The sequence below is a fragment of the Camelus dromedarius genome, chromosome 1, assembly GCF_036321535.1.
Source record: "Camelus dromedarius isolate mCamDro1 chromosome 1, mCamDro1.pat, whole genome shotgun sequence".
Classification (NCBI taxonomy): domain Eukaryota; kingdom Metazoa; phylum Chordata; class Mammalia; order Artiodactyla; family Camelidae; genus Camelus; species Camelus dromedarius.
In genome coordinates this window covers 12,791,786-12,819,413 of record NC_087436.1, presented here as the reverse complement: position 1 = coordinate 12,819,413, position 27,628 = coordinate 12,791,786, and the positions used below count along the sequence as shown (strand labels likewise).

At 41.7% G+C, this 27,628-nt stretch overlaps 1 protein-coding gene across 2 annotated transcripts; it reads right to left on the bottom strand.

Annotated features, from left to right (window-relative positions):
* Nucleotides 1–1,423: 1,423 nt before the first annotated feature.
* FGG (fibrinogen gamma chain) lies at nucleotides 1,424–9,906 on the bottom strand. 2 transcript variants are annotated; one of them, XM_010980315.3, is made up of 10 exons: nucleotides 9,636–9,906; nucleotides 9,490–9,534; nucleotides 9,097–9,280; nucleotides 8,892–8,985; nucleotides 7,242–7,372; nucleotides 6,781–6,914; nucleotides 5,822–6,006; nucleotides 4,071–4,348; nucleotides 2,178–2,347; nucleotides 1,424–1,648 (listed from the first exon to the last, which is right to left on the bottom strand). In XM_010980315.3, exons 1-10 carry the CDS (start codon nucleotides 9,711–9,713, stop codon nucleotides 1,634–1,636), a joined length of 1,314 nt encoding a protein of 437 aa, XP_010978617.1. In that variant the 5' UTR covers nucleotides 9,714–9,906; the 3' UTR covers nucleotides 1,424–1,633. The 2 variants fall into 2 exon arrangements, with proteins under 2 accessions (XP_010978617.1, XP_010978616.1); XM_010980314.3 differs by lacking the exon at nucleotides 1,424–1,648 and having other exon boundaries at nucleotides 1,850–2,347; nucleotides 9,636–9,780.
* Between the last annotated feature and the right edge of the window lie 17,722 nt (nucleotides 9,907–27,628).

Sequence of the window (27,628 nt, the reverse complement as noted above, 5' to 3'; positions counted from 1 at the left end):
TTGACAGGCTTAGTGACACGGGGAGGGAGGAATAAGAAAGAATAATTCCTTTTTTTGAAACTTGAGAACTGGATGGAATAGAACAGTATTGGGGGTGGTATAGCTCAGTGGTAGAACTCATGCTTAGCATGCGTGAGGTCCCAGGTTCAATCCCCAATACCTCCATTAAAATTTTTTTTAATTAAAAATTTCTTATAAAAAACTCACAGACATAGCAAACAAACTTATGGTTACCAGGGGAGAAATGGGGTGGGAAGGGATAAATTGGGAGTTCTAGATTTGCAGATACTAACTACTATATATAAAATAGATAAACAACAAATTTATAATATATAGCACAGGGAACTATATTCCATATCTTGTAGTAACATATAATGAAAAAGAATATGAAAAGGAATATATGTATGTACATGTATGACTGAAACATGATGCTGTACACCAGAAACTGGCACAACATTGTAAACTGGCTATACTTCAATAAAAATAATATAAAATAAAATAAAATAATAAAATAAAATAAAGGAACAGTATTGGGAGAAAGGAGGACACTACTATGAGCAGCACAGTGACTAGTACAATGAAGGTGTCAATACATGTTGGTTGAATGAATGCCTCGTGCATACACGAATGAATGAGTGCTATAGACAATGAGAATCAGTGTTTCTATTTTCTCAATGCCTCACAAGTTTTGGGCTGTATTCCTAGAAGCCGACTTACTGTTTTTTAATCTCCTCAATAGGATGTTTTTAAAATCAGGACTCATGAGAACGAGGAAGTGAAAGAATTAGGAAGGAAATGGTGACAAGGAAAGAAATCCAATGCTGATGCTCAGGACTTCGGAGCAACCAGATCCTCCCCTCATAGAATTAGTCAATTACTCTACAAGATCAACCGTCTGCCAGCTTTTGTAGACTCAGCTATTCCTCACAGACAGTTGGCGATTCCTGGTCTCTGGCTACTGAAGTAATGGCTTCATTCTGCTCACCTCTTTGTTCCCCAGTGCGGGGCTGAGCAGGTGGTTCCCTGGAGCTCTCTGCTCTGAGTTACAGCCCTCTCTGAGCGCCCACATATGGCCACAGGATCCTAGAGCTAAAAGGCTTTGTTGGGAGAATCCCCAAACAGCCTTACGTCTCCAGCTGCACTTCGGGTACCATGAACCTTGGTAATGTGATTATGACTTGTGTTTACATTTTTATATCAAATTTTGTTAGTTTGGCTGACTGTATTTTTCTATATTTGTCTTATAACCCCTGGAGGTCAAAAGCCATGATTTCTCTTTCCTTTATAACTGCCCAAGAGTCAGGTATAATGTTTAGCACCAAGTATAAAGTTTAGCATCAGCAACTACTGATGATTGTCCAACAGTAACTACGAAATCAAAGGAAAGTGATGATTTTTAACAGCCAGTAAAAGGTACCATGTGTCTGGTCTTAGGAAACAAAATGTTTATTGAAATGGTATGTAGATAAATTACCGCCAGCATAAAACCATTAGTGGAGTTTTCAACATAGGTTCTTTTTACTCTTAAGATGAAGTGAGGCCTTGCAAGTCCATTGTTCCGTAGGAAAAATACTATATTTCTCTGTTCAGATAAAGTTCTTTAAAAAAAGTAAATCACTTTTGAAATGGTCTTTTATATGTCTCCAGCCTATGACCAAAACAAAAAATATATTAAAAAGATATAATTCTCTCTACTGAAAAAATAATTAAATATGAATGATTTAGGGGTAATAAACGTGGGAAAATACTTAGGCATTTGAAATGCCTAGAATTTTCTCCTATTTTATTAGTACACACTAAAATATTTACAAAATAATCTTAAAAATGACCAAAACAAAATGACGTGTGATCATTGAAACGAAAACTATCATGACAATTTTATTACATATTTAGGAAATAAGCTAAAATATGATCTCATCAAAGAAGTAAATGTTAACTCTGCATTCAGTAATTTGGGAATATGGTCCAAAGTGAGTTTTAGTTGCCATTTCAAGGCTAATTATCCTTCATAAAAGACTTAAAATTAATATACCTACAGTAAGAGAAAACGGGAAGAAAATTTCAGGAAAGTTTCTGAAACTTTGTGGGTTAACAGCAATGAAGAGCTAATTCTCAGGATAAAACAATTTATTTTCTATTTTCTATTGTTCTATTTCAACATGGTGTTCTGGTCCAACCTGTTTGGATCCCCCAAGGTGATGCTGCTGCCCTTCTCCGATGGCGATTCTGTTATACGGGATTAACTTCATGGTGGTTTTCTTCATGGAGTACCACCGAGATTTCCAAGTGGCCCAAATAATGCCATTATCATAACCATTAGGAGTAGATGCTTTGGAGTAAGTGCCACCTAAAACAAATTGTAGATGGACATATCAGTGCTCTGGAATCGCCTCACCTCTAAAAGTCCGTCAAGAACCATCATGAAGTCCGTTGTCACTTACATCAAATTTATAGCATTATCTACTAACTGAAAATGTCCTTAAAGACTCCTAAATTCTCAGTTTATAAGTGGCATAAACTTAATGTTAAACAAACATGTATGTCTGTGTTGTGCTTTCTGGTCACATCCATACTTTAAATGTATTCACTCTCAACAGGGCTAGAACCACAAATTTCCCCAAGTGGTCTCTCTCCCTAAGCTTAGCCACCCTGAACTCAGCTGTTATGAACCGTCTTTCTGGAAGCAGATTAAAATGGCAGAAGTTGTCATTCCTCATTGGGGTGGGGGTGTCTCAGGTCATCCGAAAATACAGTTTTACTAGAAAATACGCTGGGCTTTAGAAAATGGTTCTGAAATGTTAGTTTATATCCCATTATAAAGTGGAGATGAGGTTGATGTGCCTTGTTGTTCCTGGCTGCTAGATCTCAAGTAATTTTGGAAGGGATTGTCAAGAGTCCAGGACTAGAGTATACCACAGGCTATCAACACATCTACTCTGGATCCTGTGGATCAGGCATTTTGCTTGAGAGCTTCTTCTAATTCTAATTGGTCTATTGGTGCAAAGATAAGTTAGGTTTCAAAAAAAATGTGAAAACCAAAGGGTAAATTTAAGTAGTTTTTAAGAGGATTTCAAGACACCTCTTGCACAAATGAACTTATTTATAAAACAGAAACAGACTCACAGACATAGAGAACAAACTTATGGTCACCAGAGGGGAAGGAGGGTGGGAAGGGATAAATTGGGAGTTCGATATTTGCAGATATAACTACTATATATAAAATAGATAACTAGTTTCTGCTGTATAGCACAGGGAACTATATTCAATATCTTGTAGTAACCTATAATGAAAAAGAATATGAAAACAAATATATGTATATGTATGTATGACTAAAATATTATGCTATGCACCAGAAATTGACACATTGTAACTGACTATACTTCAATGAAAAAAAAAAAAAAGACATCTCTTGGCTGGGACAGTGTCTTCAGGAGGTAAGATGCTCATAACAGACGAAGGCTTCCCTAAACATAACTGCTAAGTAGCAACAATAGTTTGTCCTAAGTAAAACCAGTGTCCAGAACTACTCCAGTCTTAGAGCAAACTTTAGCTTGCCCTCCTCCCATCCTAAAATAAGTGCCTACACTCCCCAGGCTGGACTCCTCTCCTTTCAAGCTCTCGTGGACCCCCGCCCTTATCAATTCATCCCTCCTCTTCACATCATTCCACCAGACACCTACTCATTGCTCCCCAGTTGTATCCGACATGTAGCTCCTGGGAAGCTGAGCAGGGCTAATGTATTAACAGGCATAAACATGTAATGTTTGTCCATCCAGATCATATAGATGGTAAGTCTAGAGGAGACACCGTCACCCGAAGTATCAACTCTGATGGTGGTAGTTTCAGGCACAATGAGAACTACTGGATAGTTTGCAGCAGGTGGATTTCTCACAGAGGGGCCAATTTGAGGTATAAGCTAGCATTATCCAATTCTGGCTTAAACTAAAGAACTATATAATAAGCCCCCAACATCCTTACTAATTATTTCTCATTTCCTTATATTTATGTCTTACCTTTTCTAAAAATACAGACTATACACAAATTCATATGTTTGAAGAAGAAAGCCATACCTTGGTAATAAACGCCGTTGAGGTGGCCAGCATGACACTTGTTCATCCACCAACCAGACCCATCCTGTTCAGCACAGTTGCCTTCAAACTTATCATTGTCGTTGTCCCAGGTGCTGAACTGCATGCCATTGTGGGATGTGTAAAACTTGTCACTAGAATCCTCGCCAAAATCAAAGCCATCAAACGCATCCCCGGCATCCCCACCAATGAAGTAGGCGTACTTCATGCGGTATTTGTCACTTTCAGGACCCACGCTGAATGTGGAATAGTCCGCAGTGCTGCAAAGAAGGCAACAGGCACCTTAGCCCCTGAGCCTCAGAAGGCGTCTCAGAAGTTCGCCCTTTCACAGGATAATTGTTTGGATTTTTTGACTCTGCTTCTTAAGTCTGACATATGTTCACTGAATAAAATTTTCTGCAAATATGGCAAAGGACAATGGTTGTGTGAACCAGTGTGTAGGTCATCAGAACCACCCACGATGGGTCTAGAAGCCTTCAGGGCATCCCAGGGAAAACTAAAAACTTCAGCCATTTGAATGCCTTCTGCCTATAGGAACCAAATATCCAATCCAGATATGTGGCTGGATCTGACTAATTTCATATTTTCCACTTTTATCTCAGTGTTGAACTTGTACACACAGTTCCAATAAACAGCATTCATTATCTGACAGTGAGTGACCATTAATTAATGCAGCCCCCTTGAAGAAGCAATGGTTCCATTAGCCACGTGTACCCTCTAAAGGATGAGGTCCTAAAGGGGTTTATCTTCACCAAGGCAGTGGGGCAGTGTCAAGAAGGAGGATCACATAAAAGAAGTGGTCCCTGTGTGACCCACAAAACATGAGCTGCAGGGTCAGAGAGACATTCTCCTCTGGGAAAAAAAAAAAATTGCGAATGGAGCCAGAATTCTATGGAGTACAGGGAAGAATGGGCCTTGGTGCATGAACAGAGATTTGTAGAAAACATTTAGCTGCCTTCCTGATCTCCAATACTTGGGAAATGGGAAATGTTCCCACAGGAGAAGGTCTACTGACTATGGTACTTTCTGGTTAAACATTTAGAAAGTAAAAATACATGTTTGGACATAGGCTGTATTTCATCAATATTATAAATGTAACAAGAGGGTTGGATATTGTTTTGAATTTTAATCGGGTATACAGCAGTCAAAGTGCCCAGGCAGCTTTGAGCGTAGAAGGAGCTCTATCCAGCTCACCAAAGAAGCTGGCTGATTTAATTTTAAGGTCGCTCCTGGATTTGACTGCCTAAGTGGTTATTAAAGCACTGGGACATCTAAAGGCACTAGATTCACCCTTCAACCAGGGTAATGGTTAAGAGACTGTAAAGTTAAACTATCTGAGTTTAAATCCAGTCTTTGCCATATACCAGTGATGCGACCTTGGAAAAGTTAATCTGCAAAGTGGGATTAATAATAGTTCCTGTCTCATGAACTATTTGGAGTCGATTAAATTAATTTCATGCTTAATTTCTGGTACCTATTAAATGCTCAGGAAATGTCAGCTGTTATTTTGTATGGTTCCAGAATACGTGGATTGTATCAAAACACTCAGATCCTGCCTGGATAGGACCCACTGTCTTGGGCTGCTCTAGAGCCGAACTGACCTCCAGGGAAGCTGGCTGGATATGCTCTTGGCATTTGTCAGACTGTCTTTCCCACTGGTCTCCTGATAGCTGGAAAGTGAACACTCCAGACCGTCTCTACAACAAAATGTTAGAAATCCTTTCTAACGGTACCTGGTTTTGCCGCTCCAGTCTTCCAGCTCCACTCTTAATACATACGGGATGGTAGACTGCGTGCTTATCAAATGAATCTTCTCATTACCCAGCCAGAATTCTGTGTTTCCGGTAGGAGACAGATGTCCAAATCCTTCTTTATACTGAATCCAATTTCTTTTGAAATCCTCACTGCCATCAAGCCTCTAATTACACAATTGCACGGGCCAAAGGAGAGAGTGGATTGTCAGTGCACGTAAAGAAAACGTTATAAACATTTTGTCCAAAATACGGCGGGTATGATTTCATCATTTACGAAGTGACCTCGGGCTAGCTGCCTCGGTTTTCTCACCCGGCAAACCGGAATAATGGTGCTTACTCCTTAGGGTTGTTGCAGGGGTTACACCGGAGATTGTGAAAGTACTTAAAAGAGTGCCTGGCACATGGTAAATTAAATTCTTGTGACGGGCAGCCCTATGTGTTGATGTATCTGCCTAGTTCTCTGTCTGGTTCTTTGTCACTATGATATCATGATCACATGCCGTCATGAATCCGCAACAGCAGTGCCAGCGTAGGAGAGAGCCAAGCACGGACAGAATCCTGACTAAATCCTGACTCTGTTACTTATCAGTTATGTGACGGGGGCAAGTTACTTAGCCTCTTGTGCCTATGTTTCCCCCTCTGCAAACAGAGATAAGAGGGAAAAACTATCACAAAGAGAAGTTGCAAGGGTTAGTTGAGTTAATGTTCACAAGTTGCTTAGAAAATTATCTGGCATATAGCAGAGTGACGTGGGTTTTTGTTTGTTTGCTTGCTTATTTTGGGGGCAGTAATTAGGTTTCAGTTTATTTATTATTATTTTAGTGGAGGTACTGAGGATTGAACCCAGGACCTCGTGCATGCTCAGCAGGCACTCTACCACTAAGATTTACCCTCCTTCTGGGTGTTTATTAAATATACTTGGTGAGGGGAAAAAATACCTTCTGAAACACAGTCCATCCGTTTCCAGATCCATCAATTTCACAGTAGACTAAGAACTGCTGCTTAGCTTTCAGAGGTTTGATAAAGTAAAGCCCGCTGTTTCTGGCCCCCTTATTAGCAATGTCTTGACAATCTGAAAAAGAAGGCATTTTTATGGTGGCTTGAAATCCAGGTCAGACTATGCCAGCCTTGAAAATGGAATTTTCAACATGGTGCAAACTATTCCTTTCCCAAGATAAAATATAATCCCAAGACAGATATAATAGTTTTCTTACTTCTCACATCATCATTCCTTTCAAACTATTTTCAGCTACTCAAGAAAAGTCGAAGCAATTAGAGTGTTTAGATTTAATGGCTAGATATTTTCCAATGTATGTGTATACATTCCAATACGTATAATCTCCTTTACTTTTTATGTTTGCTTGGATGGACTTAAGCCCAATATAAACCTTTCACTTACCTTTCCCTGTTGTATCATATATTTTTACTGTATCTTGGCAAGGCTCCTGACACTTTGCTTCAAGCTGGACCACTTTCTGTTTCAGGTTAATGATCTTTTGGTTATTTGAATTATATATTTCCTGCAAAAATCTACAAGCAGAAGAATAAGATAATAGAGTGTTTCTCTCAGAGGAATCATTCTGCATTTTCTTTTTAAAAAACACCACTTGATTTTTCTCAAGAATTAGTTCCTGATAAATTACTCCATTGTTGGAAAAAATGTAAAATGATGTTACTAAAATGAGGTAAATTCTAAGGTTTTTGGGAAAGAAAATAACAAGGTTATTGTCCATGAACGATATCCTTGTAAGTGGCCATTCTGATTTTTATCTTTTGCACAAAGGGCATCAGATAACGACGTCCTTGAGCAATAAGCCTGATTCATAGTAAGAGCACTTGGTGATAACTATTAGGACAGAATATCCTTAGAGAAGGAAAGGCCCTTCAGGAATTCATGTGTGTTGAAGCATTATTCCTTTTCCCTGGTGGGTTTACTGAAGATCTATTTATGGACTTCAATCTATAACTTACATGGGAAAAGTATCTGGGGCATTACCTTACGTAAAATTAAACAGAACACATTTCCCCTTTCCTCTTGATGTTTCTATTTACACAGCTTCAGAAAAAGGCTGGGGGGAGTAAAAACTCTTACTTCTGTAGTTTCTCACAGGATTGCTTGTAAATATTCAAACATAATAGAAAACTATCTATAGAGCATAGACTGTTATTTCTTTCTTTGAGGTACAGGATAGACAGACTATATGACCACTTTTTTCCTCTTCTGCACCTTAGATAATTTTTCCTTCAGCTTCAATGATGGGCAATAAGAATGTAAATTATAATGCTAATAGTAATCACAATAATAATAAGAATTGTCTTCTGATATAAAAAAGAGTCTAAGTTCCTCCTGGGCCACCTATCCTCAGCCACCACTTACTTCAATTTCTTACGCTTCTTTGAGAACAATTTAGGGGGAAAAAATTGAGGAAGAAACTAAAACCAAATCCGAGACTGGATGTTCAGGAAGTCTATGAATCCCTGGGAAGTTGTTAACAGAGACATTTTACTTTAAGGAGAAGGGAGGAGACCACGTAATTACAGGTTCCATGATTAACATGTAGCTTTACAATGTTTGTTACAGTTATCTCTTAAGGCACTTTTTTTTTTCTCTCTGCTCTGCCTCCAGTATAATTTACTTTTGCAGACAAGATCCTCCCTATGTCTCTGCCTGCAATTTCTTATCACCCATTTGTTGACATTCTTATAAAAAGAGTTTTATTTTCAACACCCAAATTCCCATCAGTTCGAATTTAGCTGTAAGACAGATGGGGCTCAGGGGGAATATTTTGGTAAATATAGTCATAAAGCATTTGAAGACGTCTAAAACATTTTTCATCCACATGATTATTAAAAGCAATTACAACCCAATACAATTCATATTGCCTAAAAACTCCCATCTCTACGGTGTTCAAGGTGGCCAGGCATCACGCCTATTAGATATTACAAGTAAAAAAATAAAAAATAAAAAGATTACCTCTACTGAAAGTTGGAATATTGAATAAACACTAGATCAGTCTTGGAGAGCAAATTAAAACCAAAAAATGCCTACCGAATAGTTGATTCATGTGTGGAAATCAATGTCTCGTATTTCATTATTTCTTCCATCATTTTCTTGAAATCCTTGGTAGCACTCTCTATCCTACCTGTAATATGGGGTCAGAGATATAAAAATACTTAAGCAAACAGAACTGCTAAAACCACAGCAAAAGAACTTCACAGATGATTTTCCCAGTCGGGGGTGGTTAGAATCTCACTTGGCTTTGACGGCTCGGCAGGGTTATAGCTGATTTGGATGGCTTTGATCAGCTCTCTGGCCTCTGTCGTTTTGTTCTCAACTTGATGTAGGATGTCTTCCAAAGTCTGCAGATCCTTGTCCACGCTGTTTTGGTAAGTAGACAGGAAATCCGCAATGCCACAGGTAGTCGGGCAGTAACTACCCTGAAAGTACAACAACAGAGTGATTTAAAATCTTGACAAAAAGCTACATAAAATCCACCAGTTAAAAAAAAAATAGATAAAACATGGACTGTTTCGTTTTTTTTTTTTAATGTCTAAAATGCCAAATGGTCTTTGCGAGAGAATTCCTTTTATTCCTCCACCCCTGTCCAGTTCAAACACAGCCAGAAACGAACAAAAAAACGACTTACAAATCTTTCATCTAAGATGCAGCAGTTGTCCCGGGTAGCGACATACTAGAGGAGGAAAACACAGACATGTCACTGGTTTATCGTATCTTTTCTTAAATTTCAGCTTTCCATTGGGAACAAATACGTTTTGTAAACAGCACACTTACTGCCAGGCATGTTGAAGAGAGCAATGAAAGAGTGCAGAACCAGAGGACTAAACTCCGGGGGTGCGAGGACCAACTCATGATGTCGGGGGTGCCCGGTGCTCCGAGCCCTGTATGTCAGAACTGTGGCCTCTTGGGTTCCTACTGCCCCTTTATTTAAGCCCAGAGGACGGCAGGACTGCCAGTGGCTGGGGCTGATCACGCGGCCTTCTTCCCAGGAGGGCGGGATGTCCTTCCTGGCTCTTTTTCCTCATCTTGGCCCCCAACCAATGTTCCGTCAGGTTCCCAGATTTTGCACACAGGTATCAGCTCCTCCTCTCTGGCTCAGCTCAACCTTTCTCCTCGAAGTCAAACCCATCTGCAAAGGCTAGTGAAGCATTAGCCATGGCTGTGAGGAGGGAGGGGCGCGTGGGAGGCTGTGTGATGCAACGGCTTCCAGGACAGGGACTGGGGAGCAAACACAGCCAGCTGACCTCGACCAGATCAAACCCGCCCCAACCTTAAGATGGAGCCTGGTGCTGTAACCCAAATTACCCAAATTACCGCAAGTCCTTTCTTAGGCCAGGGATGAGGCAACATCATTATTTTTAACCTGTGGCTGTGGCAGGTGAAAACTTTGCCTTCTACCAGGTCTAAGTCAGGATTACCGGGAATGAATGACACTGGAAATATACCCCTGCCCCTCTGTGTTGACCATTTTCTTTTTTTTTAATTGAAATACACTTGACATATAACAGTGCGTTAGTTTCAAATGTACAACATAATGATTTGATAGTTCTATGTATTAAACAGTGATCACTACAATACATCTAGTTAACACCTGTCACCACACATAGTTATAAAATACTTTTTTTTCTTGTGATGTGAATTTTTAAAATCTACTCTTTTAGTAACTTTAAAATATGCAAAACAATATTATTAATTATAATTACCATGCTGTATGTTACAACCCAGGACTGACTTGTTTATTTTTTAATTGAAGTACAGTCAGTTACAATGTGTCAATTTCTGGTGTACAGCACAATGTTTCAGTCATACATATACATACATGTATTTGTTTTCATATTCTTTTCCATTACAGGTTACTACAAGATACTGAATATAATTCTCTGTGCTATACAGTAGGACCTTGCTGTTTATTTATTTTGTATACATAGGGGTTAGTATCTGCAAATATCAAATTACCAATTTATCCCTTCCCATCCCCTTGTGTTTCTCCTTTTATGTGCTGCTCCCTCCGCCTGGATTGTCTTCACACACATGCCTGCATCTGTGGCTGTCAGAATCCTACACAACCTTAAGGTCTTGTTACATGATTCCTACTTCCTCCAAAACCAGAACTCAGGCAGCCAGCTTTACCTCCTCCATAGCATCTGCAGTGACCTCATATTACATATGCCCATGCTTCATCCTCCTCATTAGAAGGTAAACTTATTTCGCAATATGTGACACTACAATGGTTTGATGACACTGAATGGAGCTGGGCTGGAAGTAAGCCTTTAAAGTTTACATTTCTAATAGCTCTCAAAACTTCCAAGTTGCAAAAAAGACAAAAAAAAAAAAAAAGACTTCAGCAAGGGTAATTATGTAGAGGTAAATGTAAATCAATCAGAAAGTAGTTATTGGTAAGGTGGGTGTGTAAAAATTACTAGTTAAAAATCAATAGCTATCTTCTATAAAAGCAACAACCAGCTAAAATATATAATGGAAGAAAAAATTTGCACTTATAACTTCAAACACATGCACACAACTAGATAAAATATCTAAGGAAAAATTTAACAAGAAATAGGCAGGATTGATACTATTTAAAATTCCAAACAATGCTATCAAGATCTAACATAAGAACTGGAAAAAATAAAAACCACGCTCAATTTCTAAATAAAAAGAAACAATAAAAATGCCAATTATTTCCATGATACTTCAGGACTATATTGACATTCCAACAAAAATATGAAAAATATTTTTTCTTCTTTCTCCTTCCTTCTTTTTTTTAAGAATTAGATAAGCTGTTTCTAAAGCTCCAATATAAAGAAGAGAAAATTATCTTGGCAAATTCTAAACAAGCAGAAGGAAAATGAGGGCAAAAAATTTCCCAAATATTAAAACATTAGAAATCCATAACTTTTTAAACAACAGAATACTGGTCCATAGTAGGTAGAAGAATAAACATTATTGAGATATAGACCTTCATATATTTTTGTGTTTAGTATGAACAAGTTGGCATTGCAGATCAGGGATGATGGAAAAAAATTATTCAATATGTGGCACTAGTTGGAAACAATTTGAGAAGCTATCTGGGGTAAAAAAAAATAAGTGGCATGCATACCTAACTTTTTATGCCAAAACAAGTTCAGTTTGAACAAATATTTGAATATCAGAAAAGAAACCACAAAAACACTAGAAGAAAACATGATAGAAATCATTCATAATACTTGAGTATGGAGGGTCTATCTACATATGACACAAAACCCCAGAAGAAACTAATGAATTTTGACACATAAAATTATTTCTTCCCAGCTGACAAAACAACCCCCTCAAAACCATTATATACAAAAATCAAAAGCATAATACAAAGAGACAACAGAATGTATATACGTACGTGTTGGCATACACATTAAACATTTCAAGAGCACATACAATAGAAGTCTACTGGCGTTTTCCTCTGTGGAGAGGTGTGGGTGGGAGGTTGAAAGACAAGGTTGGGGAAAAGGCTTCATTTTCTCTGTATACTCTGTATCTGTAGAATTTTGAATATATGCACACGTTACCTACCCTTATACAAATTAAAATATGAAACTATTGATCACAATAATTTATTTGTTTTACTAGTAATTATTTCTTGATTATTTCTTATTTGAATATAAAAGGCATTGCCTTTTAGGTGAGTATAGCCCAGCTGGGAAACATATGCCTAAGTAATTGCTAAGATCTCTGGAGTCCATGTGCCTGGGTATCAGTCTCATCTCTCTACAACTTACTGTTTTCTCTTAGTACAAGTTACTTAACTTCTCTGAGTTTTAATATCGTGTTGGTAAAATAGAAATAATATTTATAACACGGTATCTCCTTCATAAGACTGGTACCAGGAATGAATGAAATAATGTATCGAGCATATTTCCTGACCCACAGAGGGTATTCAGTAAATGTTCATAAGGCTTATGAATTAGCAGATGCTTTAAAGTGACAATTGGTACTTGTATAAATAGGTATTTCATTTCAAAGAATTGTAAGAGGGGGACCATTACAGGCAGGTTTAGCTCATGGGGATCAAGCTCTGTTGTTCCAGGAGTAGAAAGTGCTCCTTAATACATGATCCATTGCAACTAACAGCAAGCTGCTTCTGCCATGCTCCCCAGAGGAGAGAGCAGCTTGTTGTCTAGATTAGGAGGAAATGCCACCTAAATTAATTCCACTTATCAAAGATGAAATGATAATAGAATTAGACTGCTCGCCTTATGGAAATATATACTTGCTAACAGTAAGCGTGTCAGACAGGAGCATTTTGTTACTGTAGTTCATTTTGCTGAAAAGCATAAAGTATTGATTTATTGAATTTCAGTTGACAGTTCATAACTTTGTTAAATCTTATATATGTATGTATATATAATATAATTTCATATGCACAAGGTTGATAAACACTTAAACTGAGGAAATCAGAAATTCTATGTTATCCAGTTTTAGAAGTGTAGTGTATTCTGGGCTTTTGCTGACTTCCATTAGAATTTCAGATGTGTTATCACAATTTTAGAGAAAAGATTTTTTTTTTTTTACCACAATCGTAAGTCCTAAATCAGAATCCGATCAGATAAGATGCTCTCTGACAGAAAATAGCCAGCAGTGGCTTAGTGACCTGGACTGGCCTTGCTGTCAGTTACTTAGGCTTGTTAAATTTTAACTAGTTGTTCTCTTCTATGTTTGGAGCAACTTTTTTCTCTGAAAACTTATAAATGATTAATGAATTCCAGGAAAGAAGAGTATTTCTTAAATCAAATTTTCCTTCACTTCCAAGTTGGTTTTCTAAGAAGATAGAATAGGCAATATTTAAGCCAAAATAATCACTTTATTTAATTCAGAGGTCAAGGGGCTTGCTTACTGAAATAATTTCCCAAATTGCCTGTTTGTGTTCTGATTTAAAAAATATAACATCTATTGTTAACAGTCTTCATGTATATTGAGCCCTTTTCCTGCTCACAAGTCTGTTTGCTGAATTTGAATTTGATTGTGGAGAGTTAATTTAAGACTTCCTGACCTGTGGCAAATGATACAGGCCTGGGGAGTAACAGAAAGAGCCACTGATTTCGAGCATCTTCTTAATGTTTGATGTCCTGCTGTAGTTTCATTGATGCTGTTTTATTTTTTCTCTCATTTAATCCTCACAAAAGGCTAGGAGGGAAATTTGATCCTCTGTATGTTATGAATGAAGAAAGAGAGTCCTTGAGAGGTGATGGTGATACAAGGCATGGTGCCAGAATAGGGTTCCAAACCCATGAGCCCAACGCCTGAACTCTTAACCATGACTGTAGATATAATCACGAAGCACTTCTTAATCTAAGGTGATCTACAGATACAAGATGTTATTATGAGAATCAAAGCTATTCACTGATGGAACGGGTTCCTAGTGGAGTTTAAGGATTTAAAAAATACTGTGTGTATGGATACGTGTGTGTGTCTGTATGCGTGTGAACATATCTTTACATCTAACTTACCTATCTAATCTGCTTATCTGTCTTCTTCTCTGGATTAGAAACAAGGTTGGCCGTCACATTCTTTCTCAAACCTGGATTTTAGTTGTTTTATCAGGCTTGTGTTTTCAGTCCAGTTTTACATGGAAGGTATTTTTCAGTGCTGACGACATGGTTCAAGTTCAACAGGACCTGATGAATTGAATTCTCTCAGTAGCTGAAAGGAAGATACATCAGTAAGGTGGTCCAAGGAAGCTCGAATCAATGCTGAGTGTGATATGTCTATTTTTCTAATAACTAAACCATGTCTAGATCTAAGCTAAATTTATAGCCTAACTCCTCGGAATTGGATTTTTTCAAAATAGGCAGAAAGAAAATGACCTGTTGACGTTGTTGAAAATCAATCCAACCTAATAGTAAAAATATCCCACTAAGGGAAACAAAGATGTCTGTTAGAATATTTGCTTTGTTCATAAAAAGAGTCCAGGGAAAGTGAAACTGAAAATGTTTTCTTGATGGTCTGTGAACACTGTGTTTTCAGTTTCACTATGTAAATCAGAGACAGAAAAACTACATGGGGCACGTAATATGGAGTTGCCCCTGGAGGCAGGGCAGGACCCGGGTCCTGAGCTTCTTGACTTCGCAAAGCTTCACTGGGTGTATCCATTGGTGCATCTGGCTGAGGGGCAGGGTTGTTCAAAAAGTGCTATGAATTGGATTTAGGAAATTAAACAACTGAGTGCCTAAAGACAGAAGGATCATCCTAATCAGAATTACAGCCAGAGCCCCAAATGCCCAAGAATCAGCCATTTTAAATACTGGCAGGAGGTTGAGGACACAGATTGGAAATTGGAATGGAGAAGTTAGATTTAAGTGCTTGCTGTGCCAAACTGGTCTGTTACTGACTTCCTGGTTTGTATGTTTCTATCTTCATGAAATTTGCAATTTGAGATCCCTTTCCCCGTGACAGAATATTCACGACTAATTTTTATTCTTCCTGTTTGAGAAATTCTGGTCATTTTGTCCCATAAATTATCTCTGGAAATTATCTGGGAAAATTACATGCTTCCAAAGAAGGAGGGAAGGTAAGAAGAATAGAAAATGCTGTCAGACCAACACAGTGATTCATCTTATCCTGCTTAATGCCCACGTTTACTCTAACCTTCAATCTTGAATGAGGGCAAATAAACATTTATAAGGTTTGTTATCTCTGTTTTAAATTCTAACTACTCGGGTTAGTATACTAGTTTACGGTGGTCACAACTTAGTCCTCTCCACTCAAAGTTAGACACTGTGTATAAAGAAAAGAAGATACTGTGTGTAAAGGCTAACTTCTTATCAGCACCATGAAGGCCCTTGCTGCGTCCCTGCAAGGGACACGTGTTGCTACCCCTCTTCAAGCACAGATGCTCTGTATGCTTTACCTTGAGTGATGGAGCAGTGACCTCCGCTCCGGTAAACAAAGATACGATTTGTAAAAGTCCAAATATTTACTGAATGTTTTGCAAGGAAGACCAGAGTGTAAAGCATACTCTGGTGTGATAACAACTGTGTCAGCAGGTAACTGAAGAACAGCCTGCCTGCAGGGCTCACTAGGAAAAGCCTACCCGTTCGGGAACAAAATCGGTCAGAATTCAGAACATCATGTTTCATATTTTATAAACAAGACCAAGGAAATCCCATTTACCAAGATCCGGGAAACCAATTGCCTAACCGCACATCCCTCGAGGTCAGAAAACCATCCGACAGGCTCATTTCCTCACCTCCAGCAGGTCTCACCCTATGTGCTATACTAGGTGAATTTCTCCATCAGCACTTCGATATTTAATTGTACACCATCTGGGTGTGGAAGGCCCCTTCTCCACACCCTCCTCATCTCCTCCTCATATGGTAAACTGCCTCTAGTTCTGACACACGGACTTTGCAGAATTATCCTAGGAAAATGCCCGAAGCCATGCTTAATCAGATGTGGTGAGAGGGCCGCTCAACACTTCGCTCTGAGCTCCTCCAGTCACTACTCAGATCACATACTTAGTGAGCACGTACTGCTTTCCAGGCCCTCCTTGCCCAGCACAGTGAACAAAATAAACAAAATCCCTGCTCTTAAGAAGTTTACACTCCAATGGAGAGAAAGAGGTGATAAATAGCATATTATGTAACGTCAATTAGTGACAAAGGCTGTGAACAAGAGCAGAGAGGGCTTTGGAGCACGAGGGAGGCTCCAGGAGGTGCTGGCTGAGGTCTGGTGATCTGAGAACCACTCCACAGGGCGTCAGGACTTTGCTGGGTTAGGGTGGGCAAGTCCCAAAGCTCCTGGCCGGCTCACCGCTGCCCCCTGCAGGCCACCTGGAGGGTGGGTGGTTTGAAGTCAACATACATTTTGTTTTGATTAGGGGCTTGTCAGAAATTTGACAAAGCCCTGAGTGAGCATAAAGTAGAAGAATCCTGGGAAAGTTAGCCCGAGAGCACCACGAAGTCCATCTTCTCATTACTGTTGGGACCGTACCCTTTCATGGGGCTGTGATGGTGTCATTTTCCTCATCAAAACCTCCCAGGACTCCTTATCTCCTATCTTGTTAAATACAAATTTCTCAGCCTTGTGTTTAAGCTTCTCTACAAAAACATGCCAAATGGAACTTACTAGCCAGAGCTTCTAAACTGAAGTGAGGCATCAGAATCCTATACAATTTTAAGATATTAGCATAATCCTGTTATAATTAATTAAAATAAATTTTACACAAGCCCAGTGGAGGCAAGGATTTCTTTTTATCTTCTGTCATCTGCAGCACATCAACAAATATTTGTTGACTAAATCAAATGTATTTCACATAAATATTACTAAATGCTAAATATTACGGAAACACGGAAATAAAATAGTAAAATGCAGTTTGAGGCGCAGCACATGGCCAGTAAGAAGCTTAGAAGATGAGTCAAGAAAAGAAAAGGCAAAGTACACCAGCCTCAAAAGCATCTGTCTCAAAGCAAAATCTGTCCCCAGAGGTAGCAAAACTGTCGGCAGGTCAGTTATAAAACCGGCAGGGGCAGAGCGGCTGCCCACGGCTGAACCCTGGTGATTCTTCTGTGACTCCATCTGAGTGACATCAGGAAGGGAGAGGGACGTTCACTGTGGCATTGTGACAAGGAGGACCTTGTTTAATTTTTGGAAAACAAAAGCAAAACTATGTAGCACTTGAAAACAAGGCCAAGTTTGAATGATGTCTGTAAAACAGGCTGGACAAATCCCAAAACGCCACCATGCTAGGAAGTTTCTAGAACCCAATGGTCTCAGCCTCTCTGGATCCATTCTATGAAGTGTGAGGAGAGGAGGCTTCACACAGGCCTCTGAGCTTTTCCGTCTTGCCTGGAACAAGTGGGTTCTGACCGAGCAGTACCGCGTTGTGGAAGTTGAGTAAAACGGGATTGGAAATGAGGGAACTGGGACAGCATTGCGGCTGGGAGCTCCCCGGAGCACTAGCACTCACTTAAGAAAGACGTCTGGTGCACACAGGACTCGGTGCGTGTGCGAGGTGACGAAAGCCAGGGACCTTTCTGCCCCTTCCCTTAGGCTTGTCTGTCCTGGCCTGGGCTCTAGCTGAGCTCACCCAACTGCACCCCGACTGTGACCAAGAAGAGGGGTCACGGCCTTCACTTGGGAAGCTCTTGCAGGATTTCTGGCTCCCCAGCCTGCTCCTCTCTGCAACTACGCTTTGTGCAGCTACAGTGAGCGTCCGACGGCCACCCCGTCTGCTGTGTGGAGCCGCACCGGCGCCTCCTGCCCTGGCCCAGCTGCCTAGGGTGTGTGGGGCCTTCTTCCTCCTTTCAAGATTCCCTGCCTACCCTCTGCTCTCCCAAGAACAGGGTCCTAAGCACTCATCTGTAGTGAAGTGTGAATGAGTGATCTGGCCTGTGGTGGTACATCGACCAAGACTGAAATTTCAACTTGAGCTAAAACTGGAAACCAAAGATATGGACTTGGAAAGATAGAATTTTAGGAAACGCTCAGCTATTGGGAGAGAATTGTGGGATCAAATATCACAGCTGAGGTGATGAATTTAAGAGTAGTTGATAAAGAAATTTCATGGTGTAAGGACAATATTTTATTTCTATGTTAAGTATATAGAAAGTATAAAATTCTATAGAATTTCTATTAAGTATAGAAAGTATACTTTTTTTATTAATAGATTTAATTTTTTTAGAGCAGTTTCAGGTTCACAGTGGAATTGAGCTGAAAATACAGAGAGTTCACACACAGCCCCCCCCCCCCGCATATATACTCCTCTACCCTCAGCATCCCTCATCAGTGGGGTGTGTTTGGTACAATTGATGAACCAAGAAAGTTTACTTTTTTCTACGTGATTATTTCTTAAAAATGCTCCTTAGTAAGCCAGAAAGAGACAGAAAAATACCATATGATATCACTCATGTGGAATCTAAAAGAAAGAAAGAAAAAAAAGAGGACACTAATGAACTCACCTACAGACTTGCAGACATAGTAAACAGCCTTGTGGTTACTGGGGGGGAAAGGGGTATTTGGGAGTTTGAGGTTTGCAAACATTAACTACTCTATATAAAAATAGATAAAAAACAAATTTCTTCTGTATAGCACAGGGAACTATATTCAATATATTGTAATAACTTATAATGAAAAAAGAATATGAAAATGAATATATGTACGTATATGTATGAGTGGGACGTTGTGCTGTGCACCAGAGATTGACACATTGTAACTGTACCTCAATAAAAAAAAAGGCTAAATAATGTTATTAAAAATACTCCTTAGATTTTTGTTTTATTTTGTTTAAAAATGCAGATTCCTCAGCCTCTTTCTAAATCTACTGAATCAGACTATCTGGGACTACAGGAATCCGTATTTTATTCACAAGCTTCCCCAGATGATTGCTCTGCATAGGAAAGTAGGAGGACCATTCCCTCACACTTTGCGGAAGAGTAATCACGCCAGCTTTCCATAAGGAGGCCTGATTTCTACTCGGCAATCTCAAAGCTCACGTAATTCCTCTTTGCTATATTTTATTCTGAAGGCATGGGAAATCATTTCTTGTGGCACAAAGAATAATCAAAAAAAACTGCATCAGTTTCTTCTATTGAAGCTAAAGATTAGATTTCTGGTAATTCAATTTATTGGTATGTACTGCTTTATGAGTATTGCCTTAATGCTGCCAAAAGAATGGAAGTAGACCGGTGCCCAGTCTAACACCTTAACGCACTGCAGAAGCCCTTGCACGTAGAAGGTGTTCAAGAAATAGTTTGGAGAGATTCAGGCCCTTGCCAGAAATAGACTAGAAAGACTTAGGGAAGGACTGAACTGGGAGGAGGTGGAAGGGAGGGAAGGGTCAAAGATAGTAACTCCGAGGACAAGGGGAGATGGGATGTTAGGGAAATGACAGGCCAGCCAAGAAACAAGCACCACTCGGAGGGTTGGTGTACTCAGATTTAGTACGCCGGCAGGCTCAGAGGGGCTTCTGCTCCGAAGCTCTGAGCACCTCCAAGACGTGCGCATGAGGTTTTATAGGGTTAATTACAAGTATGGGGCTATTAGCCAATAAGGTTTAAACAACAAAAAGCAAGGAATCAGTACACTGGAGCTTATCAATTCGGAACAGATCACGTTACTGACACTTGTTGAGCTTGGATTTACGAGTTAGCTTGTTAGCCCAGTAAACTGACACTAAACTTCAGATTTACGAGTTAGCCCGGCAGAACTTATATCAGTAAACCGACACTTATCACACTTATATTTGTGACTTAGCTCATTAGCCCATCTGGGCTTTTCCTTCACAGGAGACCATTCGCAGAAACAGGAAAACAGGAAGAGAAAAGAGGCACCCAATTTCCAACGCTTTAAGCTTGAGCAGTAGTGAGGCCTCCAGTGGGTAGTGGCATCGAAATGCTGGAGACAGAGCTTTGGGAATGAGAACGGATGTTGAGTAGATGGAAGGCAGTGAGAGTTTCCTGGAAAAAAATACTGTGTGACAATAAAAGGGCCTGAGGACAGAACTTGGACCTAAACTTAAGGCTAACAGAACAGACAGACAAGGAAAGAACAGCTCTGTCCCTGACACAGGTCCCAGTCCTACAGGTGGTGGAGACTTTCCTGTCTCCAAAGTGGAATCCGTTGGACTTGACTTCCTCTATTTAGATGGGCCTTGGAATGCTTTCAAGTGAGAAAATAATAAACGATATTATAGAGACAGAACCTTTTCTGTTGGATGATATATCCAATAATACAGAGTGAGTAGTGGAGCGGTCGTTTTAGGAATTCCACACCCTATGAAGCCAGGAGCAGGCAGGCGGCCTAGTAAACAGAGTTTGTTCCTCAGTGTATCCTTGTGACATTCATCTCCTAGTAGTGCTGAATTTCCCAAGGGGCTTGGAGGAATCCGCTGGATGGCACAGTGAATGGGTCTAATATCGAGTGTGTATGTCATTGCAGATGTCCGTGATTACATAGCGTTTATGAAAGCTTGTGATCAGAATATAGGAACTTAGAAAAGTATGCTCTATTTTCAGGCCCTAGGTTGGAAGACAGACCCTCTCTGATATGTAATGTAATGGCGCCACCTGCTGGTGAAATTATTTCACTATTAGAGGAAAACCACGCACACGCCCATCCACTTGAAGTGCCTCGGATTCTTGTAGATGAAATATCCTCCTAGTCACTCTTTCTGCGTGCATATAATTTACTGTCGGAATGTTAGATTTCTCTGCTTTGGTGCTGATGAGCGGATGGTAAGAAAGGAATCAATCATCAGCCAATGTCAATGACCACCACTTAAAGTGGGTCCTCTGGTCAGAGCCCTGAATTCAGAATTTGGATGTGCATCAGTCTGGGCCTGGTGGAGCTGTGGATACAGAGTGTGTTTGCTTGTACCACCTACTGGGTCTTAGGATGTTACATAAATAAGCCAAGATGGTCCCTGTACATTGGCCCCTGGGTTATTGTGAAGGCAATAGGCTAGGACCCATGAGCTCAAAAGCCTATGGGCACTGAGCCAAATGTTCATATTTATGACAAATTTGATGGTTTTGAACACAGCCTAAAAAAGTAGGTTTTTAGCTGTTTATAAGCAGTATGCTTTGCATACCCTGAGAAATTGCATCTAACATCTCCTAGACAGAGACGAGAGAAACTCTGTAGCTATTAGAGACCTGCTCTGGGGCTGCCCTTTGGAGCACCGGGTTCTCTGAAACTCCCAGAGGGGCAGAGGGGCTGCTGAACCCCCTCTCCTAGACATGTGAGCCCCTCTCCCATCCCCCTCTCCCTGGGAGTTCCCTCACCCTCCCATTCTTCTGGGTGGTCACCCTGTTGGGCCGTAGCCTCTGATGGTCCCACGCTGTGTGGGACTCCCCTCCCTGCCTCCCACAAGCAAACCTATCAAAGTGTTGCCCAAAACCTCATGGTCTTATTTTTATCTTGATCAGCCCCCAAATCCCTCCAACTCACTATATTGGGCAAGAGAGGCAGGAAGAAAGAAATACACTTCATAAATGGACGTAAATCAAGTTGTTATGTGGTCATGGCCGTACACATCCTCTGTGCTTCCTCTTGGATTGCTCTTGTTCTGCTGCAGAAAGCAACACAGTTTCCTAAATAGGAGCACAAAGGGCTTGGTGGTACTGGTGCCCTGGCTCTCCCTTCCCAAAGTGTCCCAGAGGCCTGGCCACAAAGAGGATGAAGGTGCACAGTGCAGAGATGCTTTAAATATGCTGTTCCCTCCTCGGAGAAGAGATGGCTGCTCCTTCATCTAACTCTGAGTTTGGTCAAAGGCCCCTGTGTTCTTGGTCTCTTTAGTGGAGGGCAGGATTGGTGAAGCTGCTTGGAGAAAAGATCCAGCCCAGCATTAGGTCAGAGAAAGGGTACTGAAGGTCTGAGCCTAAAGCCCAAGGGCTCAGTATTTGAAGGTTATGAAAGCTTCATACACTTTCTAAGTAATTCCTTCTCTCTCTGCATGGTTGTGTAACTGAGCAGGACCGCACTGTCATCAGTGACCATATGGTATTTATAACTGCTTAACTGTATAATAATTTAAATGGCTTTTCTCATGCTTTTGCCAACCAGGGTTAGGCTGGAGAGGAAGGAGGTTTGGGTGGTCCCCCAACCCCCTCATGCTGCTGCGTACAGGGATCATGTTCAGTGCCCTGCTTTTGCTCCCGACACCTCAGAAATGGCAGTTGGATTTCTGTTTTCTGTGTCTTGTTGTTCATAACTGGCCCCAACTGCACATGCACACAATTATTTTTAGTCCCTTGTGGTTCTTTTGTATTCTGTTGTTTGAGGTGCAGGTCCTGGCCTGTGCATACACTGTAGCAAGAGGTCCCAGGCCTCAGCTTGCCTAAAATACTAGAAGCAGATATCAACTTGACTTTAAACTGCACAAGTATTTCTCTGGAGCACTTTTCTACAGACCCCTTCGCTAAGAACCCTTCATTCTAGGCACAAGAATATTACGAGATTCCCAAAGCCTGAGGAAAATATCATATCCAGAAGGAAGGGGACCATTGCATCTGCAAAAACAAGAACGACTTTGTAACAAAAGTTACCCTGTATGGGATCTCTATGGAAACCAGCACCACCCCGTGAACTCTTGAATTTTTACTATAAAACCACCTGGCTTCTCTCCCTGGCAGGCTCACGGTCATGGAGACATTAGCCCACCGTGACCTCCTTTGCCTGGCAAAGAAAGAAAGCTGCCTTTTTTACCTCATCCAAAATTCTGTCCTTGAGTCTCAATGTGGTAATCAGGGCTGGGAGGCTGAGTCTGTACAACAGTTGGATGTTTGAAAAAAGCATCTCTGTTTCTGTGGTTTGTTAAGGATCAGACTGGCGGTTACTAATCCAGTCTTGCCTGCACCACGTACTAGCTCCACGATCCTGGACAGTGATTTAGCCTCTCTGCACCTACACTTCTTTGCCTGTAAGATGGAGACAGTGGTATCCACCTGGTGGATTTGTTGTGAGGATTAAGTGAGATCATAGTTCATTTTTCTCTGAGGCGGTATTTATTATATGAGAGCTCAGAGGACAGACACTGGAGCCAGACCACTTAGGTTTAAATTCCAGCTTTATAACTTCCGGCTGCGTAACCTTGGGAAATGTACCTACTTCTCTGTGTCTCAGTCTCAACTGTAAAATGGGAATAATTATATTCTCTGTTATTCATTTGTTATTACAGATGCTGAAAACCACCACCAAATGGAAGAAATGGACTACTTGATGATCATGAGCATGTAGCCCCAGATCTTCTGGTGCCCAAGGATTGATCACCATCAACCACTCAGAATTCTGTATAGCTGATTATAGTCCCTGGGATGCCCTCCCTCGGCTGGCCTTTAAAAATGCTCAGCTGAAACCCTCCCGGAGTTTGGGGGTTTTGGAGGCATGAGCCATGTGTCCCCCTTGCTCTGCCCAGCAATGAACCTTTCTCTGTTCCAAAAAATAAGTAAGTAAGTAAATAATAAGTAAGTAAATAAATAAATAAATAAAATTTTAAAAAATCCTATCTCCTAGGGTTGTGATTCAAACAAAATGATTCAAACACTAAGTTTAAAGGAGACTGGCTCCCCTTTCTTCATGCACTCAAAATTAACTAGATTGTTAACTCCCTGCGTGTGGTTCTTTTGCATCCCTCTCAGTAACTAGTAAAGAATATTTGCAGTAATTCTGTTTTCCCAGCAGGCTTTGCATGGGTGGTATCTACAACTACAGAAAAAAAACAGGTTCTTCACGGCGCTGGGGAGAAACAAAGCCGGCCTAGATTCAATTCTCTAGCTCCTTGGAAGAAAGTCTTGGGGGCCTTTTATCTTGTTGGGTTTTTCGTTCTCAAACTCAGAGTTTGGAAGGGAACGGAGTGCAGGGAGGATCTTTAGATCTTTGGCGCAAACTCCAAAAACAGAAGGAGGGAGCTGAGCCAGCGATCCTAAATCCTGAACTATGTTTGGCGGTCCTGCTTGTTGAGATGTTGAGCGCAGCGAGGCCAGACCTGGGGACTTCAGAGCCGGGCTGGGCGCGCGGTGGGGCCCGGCCAGCAGGGGGCGCGCGGGCGCCGTCACCCCGCGGGTTGGCCGAGCGAGCGCGCGGGAACCTGGGCTCGGGGCTGTCACGCGCGGGGCCAGGAGCGGGGCCCGGGCGCTGCACCTGCTGCAGGCGACTCTCCGGCCTGGGCCCCGGGTCCCGGACACTCGGCACCCCGGCCGAGGCGGTCGCGGGGGTGCCGGCCAGCGCTGAAGCGCTGCGCCTCCGCCTTCTGGGGAGACACGGCGGCGTCAGGTAACCGAGCGGCGGCCCGCGCTCGCGCGCGCGATCCCTTCTGCCCCGCGTTCCGGGAAAGAGAGGCGGGAAGGCGGGCGCCGCGAGCCAGCTGCAGCCCTGGAGGGAGACCCCGGGTCTGGGGCCCAGGTCCGAGCGATGGCACTCGGACTCTGCGAGGCGAGAGCCCCGCCAGCCCCGCCATGCGCCCCCGCTGCAGATGCCCTGGGACGGTCAGCGCCTCCCTCCCCGCCCCGTGCTGGGTCGCTTTCCTTTCCAGAGCCCGGTCCGGATCCTTTTCACCCATCCCCCACTCTTCTTCCCTTTGGAAATCTTAACTTCTTAGTCTGCAAAGTCATTCAGCAAATGTTGGCAACTGAGTGGATTCTTTAAATGATCGAGCCTCTTTTGCTGTTGGGGGTTGTGCGTTTGAGGGAGGAGTAGGGACTGTTAAAACTATGTCTTTCATACCTGAATGGTTTGGGGCTTTCTTGTGCCTTTGGCCCCCTAAACATTTGTTTGAATTATTAAAGAAGTAAAATATATCCTCCCCTCCCCCTTTTGGAGCACCTTGATAAGTCAAATGAAAGAAAGAGTTCTGGGGACTCAGATCCCCTGACTCTACATAGTACTAACAACATAACGGCAGTCAGGCCTGAGGTGTTGATTCATCTCATTATTTCCATGAGAATCATGTGGCAAAACACTATAAACAGAGAATTCATTTTTAGGAGATGTAAACATTTCTTTGCATCGCGTTGTGTTTGACACCTGGTCCTGTCCTGGTTGCAGTGTCTGTTTGGTTTGATTTGAGAGCCATTGTTTCTGTCATGAAATACTAAACTATTGTCTGACTGTCAGCATGCCCTCAGTTCTACTGAGGTTTATTCCTTTTGGCTTACCATCTTAGTGTGCCTTAATAATTAGGTTTATTTATTTATTTATTCTTAATGGCGGTTCTGGGGATTGAACCGAGGACCTCATGCATGCTAAGCACACACTCTACCACTGAACTATACCCTCCCCCCACCTTAGAGTGCTTTTAGAGTCTCCCTTATGAATGGCAGTTACTGTGGGAAGAATGACATCACAAAATATTACTGAAGAAGAGTGTGGTCTGGGATTCAAGAAACAGGGCTGACTTCCAAAGGCCTGTGTTCAGCGTTTGGTTCTGGGCCCAGTTCTGTTGCTAACTGGCTATGTGATCTTGGTTGTTCAATTGAATTAATCTTTCAGACCTTGTTTTTCTCATTTCAGGGAAGCTAGGACTCATAACCTCCATCAATCAGCCAAGGCTGCTAAATTCAGTGGTCAGTCTTGGCCCTCATCTTCCATGACTTATCAGTGGTATTGGACCAAACTGATCACTTTCTCCTAAAATGCTTTCTTCTGGAAATTGTATGAAGATTTCCTCCTTCTTCTCTGCCCACTCCGTCCCAGTCGCCTTGACTGGATCCTCTTTGTCTCTAAAGGTGAAGGTGTGGAGCACTGATGGCCTTGCCTCTGACTCACCCACTCCTTAGATGCTCCCCTCTCCGATATTTACCATCAGTGCCTTGACAGAGTGCACACTTATGCCTCCAGCATGGACTTGTCCTCCTGTAAAATCCAGATCCAGCCGCCGACTTGACATCCTCGGTAAAAGGCATCTCAGAAGCAGCATGTTGAAGGCTGAACTCCTGATCTTCATCCCCAGATCGTCCCCCACTCTTGGCAACGCTATCTCTCCATGCTCAGGACAAAACCCTTGCAGGCAAACTTGTCTTTCACTATCAGTCTAATATAAAGCGCCATCCCTCTAACTGGACCATCGCAACAGCCTCCCACCTAGTCTCCCGCTGGGCATGTGCTGCACTGGGTGAAATCTGCCCAGTGGTTTATGTCCTTCAGCGTAAAATCTAAAGTCCTTACAGTGTCCTGAAAGACTATGTAATTTAGTCTCAGCTCCTTTCTGGCCTTCTCTCTTTCTTGCCAGCCCTCCCCCAACCCCTGCCCCCATTAACACTCCTGGCATGTTGACCTCCCAGCTCTGACTCCGGTAGGCCAAGAACATCCCTGTCTTGGGGACTTTGCCCTTTCTGGTCTCTCCAGACAACCCATGGCTGGCTCCACCTCCTTCAGGTCTCTGCTCCCTCCAGTATCTTATCAAAGGCCCCTCCTCTTGATCACGCCACATCCAATAGGTATAATTCTACCCAACCCCTCTTGGTCCATCCTAACTCCTTACCTTGCATTATCTTTCTCCACAACGCTTGCAGCTGACAAGTACTTGTTGAGATTTTTTGTTTTCCTCTTCCCAGAATGTAAACTCCAAAGATGGTTTTGATCACTTGCTGTGTTTCCAGTGCCCAGAGCGGTGCTTGCCATGTGTCTTAGTCTCTCTGGGCTGCTACAACACAGTGCCACTGGCTGGGTAGCTTATGAACAACAGAAGTTTATTTCTCATAGTCCTGGAGGCTGGACGTCTAAGACCAGGGTGCTAGCACCACTGGGGGAGGCCTCTCTTCCAAGTCAAAGGCTCCTTGTTGGATCCTCACATTTCGGAAGGGCCTAGGGAGCTCTGTGGGGTCTCTTTTATAAGGGACATTAATCCCATTCATAACCTGGTCGCTGCTCAAAGGCCCCACCTCCTAATACCACCACATTGGGCCTTAGGATTTCAACATGGATTTTGATGGGGACACAAACATTCATTCCATAGCAGCTTGTAAGGTTATCAACACGTCTTTATTAAAGGAACAAATCTGTAAAATGATATTTGTAATATTTATATCACAGGGGTAAAGTAAGGTTAATGTTTGTACCGTGTATATCACGGGGCTAAAGTGAAGATCACATTGGGGGTCCAGTTTGTATTCTACAAAGAACCCTGGCTTTACAGTTGGATAAATCAGGTTTCTAATCCTGGTTTCACGCTCTCTGGTAGTGTGAACCTCTCAGAAGGTCCCTTTTCCATTTGTGGGGTAGATATGATACAATACCTCAAAGCCTTATTGTGACTATAAGATGAAACATAAATGTACTCAAAGCATTTAGTTATGAAGAGGCTA